Source organism: Cebus imitator, unplaced genomic scaffold (genome assembly GCF_001604975.1).
Source record: "Cebus imitator isolate Cc_AM_T3 unplaced genomic scaffold, Cebus_imitator-1.0 Scaffold221, whole genome shotgun sequence".
NCBI classification, from domain to species: domain Eukaryota; kingdom Metazoa; phylum Chordata; class Mammalia; order Primates; family Cebidae; genus Cebus; species Cebus imitator.
In genome coordinates this window covers 3,783,779-3,789,207 of record NW_016107536.1, presented here as the reverse complement: position 1 = coordinate 3,789,207, position 5,429 = coordinate 3,783,779, and the positions used below count along the sequence as shown (strand labels likewise).

Genomic DNA, 5,429 nt, shown 5'->3' with positions numbered 1-5,429 from the left:
AAAAAAAAAAAAAAAAAAAATAGATAGGACATATTATTACTTTTGTTTTTGTAGACATGGGGCCCATAGACAAAACATCAAATTTTTTTATCATCTGGTGACAAATTTGGGTTGTTTCCTAAATCATTTTAGAGACAGTTCACCAAAGTGGTTTTATTTCAGGACACATGATACGACGTCTCTGTGCTGTGATTTCTCATTCCTTTCCTCATCCCAGGCATAGACTGGGTCCCCCACACTCACTGCTGATGCCCCAAAGTTCTAGATCAAAGAGTAGCACATTTTAGGAAAACTCATCAACACTTTTTGAATGAAAATGATTCCCCACTTGCAACTAGGGTATGGCAATGATGTTGAACTAACATTTCTAAAACTGTTCCATAGAATACAGTTGGCCCCAGAGAGGTTAAGATATCTCCCCCTGCAGGCCCTGCCAAGAGATGCTACGGCATGTTAAATCTGGCAAACACTAGGCTAGCAAAGTCAAACCAGTTTATTTATTCTCTAGGCCTCCTGTATATGAATCGTCAAGAAATCCTACAGCGCATAACATCTGCCCAGCCTAACTTGACCACAGAACACTTTTCTCAGTGACACTAATCGTATCTCACTGGACTCCAGTGTCATATGAAGTATGATTCGGGAGAGGGAACTCCACACTGCCATTAGCCATTTGCTCGTTGGTGTGAGCTGGAGGTGCTGAGTGCAGGTTTGAATGAAGAGGAGGGTCAAGGGCACGGCCTTGCATAGATGAGGGGGAGAGAGGAAGGTCTAAAAGGCTGAAGATGGACTGCACGCTTCCCACAACTGCCTGGGGCAGCTGGTGGCATTCTATAGTCTGGGGCCCATGTGGACCTGTGCTGGCAACATGTGGCCTGACGGTGTATGCCTGTTGATTGACCTGGGCTTTTTCTTTGTTGCCAAGGCTACATCCGCAACACAAGCAGCATCTCTCCGCGGGGATACTCTTCCAGCTCCACGCCTCAACAGTCTAACTACAGTACCTCCAGCAACAGTATGAATGGTTACAGCAACGTCCCCATGGCCAACCTGGGTGTTCCAGGATCACCAGGATTTCTAAACGGCTCACCCACCGGCTCTCCTTATGGAAGTAAGTGACCTCTCCATGCCTCTGGCCCTCCATGGCTTTCTGTCTCTGGCCTTGACTACTCAGCCTTTTGGGAGAAAGTTGCATTTGTAAATCTTCCTAACTTGTCAGGGAGCAGCCTAGTTTCCTGATGAAGCGTCCTTCCTGCTTTTTGTTCTTTTCTCTTAGCCGGACTTTGGCTTACGTGGTTACTCAAGGCCTTTTGGGGAAAGAAAAGGATTGAAACAATTCCCTTTTTACAAAGAAAGAGCATGTGTGGCCTATGTAAGTGGGAGCAAAGAATTAAGATTCCATTTCAGTTAACAATATGTGTACTCTTAGGCACTTGCAGATGTAATATTAAATCTCCATAAGAACTTTCCGATAAGAACTTTATCTTTATGCTATAGACAAGGAAGTTTGATTTCACTGCAGTTTTCTGACTTAAGATCACATAGCTAGAATAGAGCAGCTTAATAATTTGGGCATAGACTCGATGACTTTGAGTTATTTTGTATATCGCACCATGCTTCTTTTTGACTTTGCGACCTGGTTTTCCCCTCCCTTCAGTACCTCCAGAGAGGTGGAAGTTGACTGCATGCAATCGTGTGATATATTGAGACAGAACCTTTTCATGTTAATCTGTGGTCTAGTAGCAAAGTCCCTGCTCTGGGAAGTTGTGAAAACCCCACTTGTGTTGCCTTGGGAGGTAAGGTAATGCTGGAAAGTTACACAATGGTCCCAGGAGCCTGAGAGAGTACAGTTTTCAAACCTACCCAGGGAATACTTTAGGCCAGGGGACAAGCTCAAATGGAGAGGCTGAAGTGATCGAATAGAGTGTTCTTGAAATGCTGGGTCTTGTTGCAAGTCTGCACCTTGCCCTCTTTTCACCCAGTGTGGTTTCCTTGTGCCAAGAGCAAGGACATGTCAAGGGCAGCACACAGCCATGTCCACCATAGCCTAGGAACTGACATGTCACAGAAGCTGCCTTTCATAGTCTTTGGACTTTTGGTTCCCTGGGGACACATGTATGAGTTATTTCTGGATTATCGGTTGGATTCATACACTCTACATGATGAGATAAAGACACAGCCAAGCAGCAGAGGGTAGTAGAGGTCAGTTCTTCTAGTACAACGAAAATCTTCTTACTGCAAAGACATGAATTTTGTGTTGTGTCTTGTCAGATGACCCAAGTTAATTAGATAACAGTGTTCTAGACAAATAAATGATTGCTTGACTTGTTTTTACCTTATCTTGTTCCAAGAAGTGTTTGGGGGAATTCTCGCAGTCAGATAGGTAATATGAAAGTATAAAACAGGGTCTAACAAGAAAATACGCTAAAAGAAACAAATATGGCTCAGGAAATTAGATAAATGCCAGGGCAAGCATTAATGCCATTTCATCTATTCAAGGGAGCCATTTATTTCGTTTTGAGTTTACAAGAGGCTAAAGCAAAGAGAGAACCACTATTTGTTATAAGATTTTATGTCCACACATTATTTTTCAAAGTAACTCAGATGAAATGTGGCTATTTCTGTCACTGAGATGTTGGGGAGGTCTTTCCCATGTTTCTTCCTGGAGAGGGTGTCTGGTGTGGTAAAGAGACCGCATCTTTAACAACTCCTACAAATGATGCAATGGCAGGAGATCCATTGTGTAAACAGTGTTACAATAGGGACATCAATAAGATTAATTACATTCCACTTTACAGCTTAAAAAGCATGTTGACATCTAGAGTCCGGTCAGAACCTCACAACAACCTTGTGACATAGATACAATCATCATCATTATCTTTCCCTTGTAAGAGATGAAGAGCTATTAAATAACTTCATAGCCAGTAAAAAAAGGGACTAGATCACATCATCACACTCAGAATACTATGTCTTTAAATTATTCAATAATATAAGAAATATTTAATGTATTTATAGTGTAATATTAGGCTAAACCATGTGAAATTCCCTCTATTTGGCCATTTTTGGTCTACAAAAGTGGAACTTCCTAATTTATGTATGTATGAATGAGGTTGAATCAGTTGTTTTTGTACATAAAAAATGATCACTTTTATAATACAGTATGTGGTGTGGTAGTGAAGAGGGTGGAGAAGAAAGGAGAGAAAAAAGATGAATGAAAATATACAGTTAGGTGTTAATTGCTTAATATTTCTTCCTAAATAATTCATTTGGTAGAGAGAAACTCTTTCCACTCCCATCAGTGACAACTTCCTTCTACTGCTATTTCATGATCACTCAAACCCACTACCACAAGAAAAGTAATAACCAAATTACCAATTAAAATGAGATGGTGGACACAGAATAGAAAAAAGAGGAAGGCACCCTGCCCAACTGGGAGAAGGAAAGAGAGACTGGAGAACTCCTCCCTGTACCTGCTGGATCTGGTATGATGGCTTGCACCTTCACTTTTGAAGGGAGGTTCTGAAAGAGTTGCAAGATAGCCATGAAATTCCAAACAGTGCATTCATTACAATCAACTTCCCCTACTCCAAAAATACTGAATACCCAGTGGAGTTCATTACAATAGCACCTGACCTGTATTTCTAGCTGGCCAAGTCTTTACTTCTCTGGGAAATACAAGAAGGAAAAGCCCAAGGGAAAACCTTTTGTCAATTCAGTTGCTTGTGTCTGAAAACATAATTCTATGATTTTTTTTTAATGCATCTGATGTGGCTGGACCATGCCACAGAGCAAATACTTGCCAGAGACACTAAAAAGGAAAGAAATAGAGCCAAGCTTCTTGGTCAAGTTCGACTTGCATGACAGCCTATGTAGAGTATCAGAAACCTGCATCTTTACTGTTTTTGCTCTTGCACTACTTCAAAAAATGGCCAAACAGATGTTTTTTCAATCTTACATACAAACTTCACTTCCTGGCAGTAGCAGCGTGCCAAGTTCCAGCTCAGTGCAAGTTTTTATAGCCGAATTCTAAACTCCTGACAATAGGGGGTTATAATGAAATGCGGACAGACCCCTTAGCTCCAAAAAATGCAATGGCTCAATGCAAAGGAGGATATGTGCCCATAGTCTCAGTTCCAGCTGAGACTATGCAAGCCAATCAATCCTTGTACAAAGAAAAGTGGTTTTTCCTTAACTCCCCATGTTCACACAGATTTCTGGGCCAGACGTACTTGCCTTTGCTTTGGCCCCTATCCATAGAGAGATAGATGTCCAGAGAAATTCTCAATTGGAAGTACATGTGATCAACTTTCCTGAAATGGTTCTCTCTGCAGTCCCGAAAGATTGTCTATTTAACAAGCTGGTAACACCCATGGGGACCACTTCTTCCAAAGCAGAATAGCCACCAAGCCTATGCAGAGTTTGGGACAGAATCCATACAGGCAGGAATCCAACCTGTCCTCATAGATTCCTACATTACATTCAGAGTCTTAGACCATGTTCTGGGCTTCTATCGTTTTATTTTGAATGTATAATTCAAAAATATTAAGACATTTTTCTATAGTAAAATATTAAAATTATAGAAAACATAGAACATATGAAAATAATTTTTAAAAGAAAGCAGACTCCCACCATAAGAACCACCTCTTTGAATTCTGATATATTTCTACTTCTTCAGAAAAGAAAACCTACTAAAATAGTAATATTCTCATTACAGACGTCTTGAAAAGCACACAGAAGTAAAAAGGAGGAAAGAAAAATGGCACACTCTGTGTCTATGCAGAGGTAACCATTGTTAATTTTTAAAGGATAGCCTTCCAGTCATGGATAGATACATTTTGAAAATTGCAGTGTCTGCTCTGATGCACAACTAATGAGATTTTGCCATAAGATCAATGAAAGAGAGGGTGGAAGAAAAGCAGTAAAATTACCAGAGTCACAGAGAGGAAGATGGGCTCCCTCAAATCCATCAGTGATACAGGCCCGGGTCCTAAGAATGGGGAACAGACATATGAGGGGTGATGTGTGCTTTTAAAAGTTGACTGCAATTATCAAGCGTCTTCCAGGAATGTGAGGATTTATTTGTCTCTTGCTTTCTTGGTGGGGGCAGGTAGGGAGTGGTGTTGCAGTGTGTAACAGACAACTTTGTGTATAGGCAGTAAGTGAAAGAGGAAAGTTAAAGTTATTTTTAAATGCCATTATGCCTATTGCTAAAGATTATATTATTTATTTTTACCAAAAGAAATAGAGATTTTGTCTTTTTTAAATGTAATAGCCTTTACTGGTTTCTCCTACTGTGTATTAAAAATAATACACTTGTTGGCCGGGCGCGGTGGCTCAAGCCTGTAATCCCAGCACTTTGGGAGGCCGAGGCGGGTGGATCACGAGGTCAAGAGATCGAGACCATCCTGGTCAACATGGTGAAACCCCGT

At 40.9% G+C, this 5,429-nt stretch overlaps 1 protein-coding gene across 1 annotated transcript in view; it reads left to right on the top strand.

Moving 5' to 3' along the window:
* The window catches only part of LOC108318597 (transcription factor COE2), a 66,683-nt gene that overhangs the window by 49,132 nt on the left and 12,122 nt on the right, over positions 1–5,429 (top strand). Inside the window, exon 8 of the mRNA XM_017549782.2 lies at positions 926–1,111. Within this exon, the coding sequence (XP_017405271.2) occupies positions 926–1,111 (186 nt within the window). The remainder of the gene's footprint in view (positions 1–925; positions 1,112–5,429) is intronic.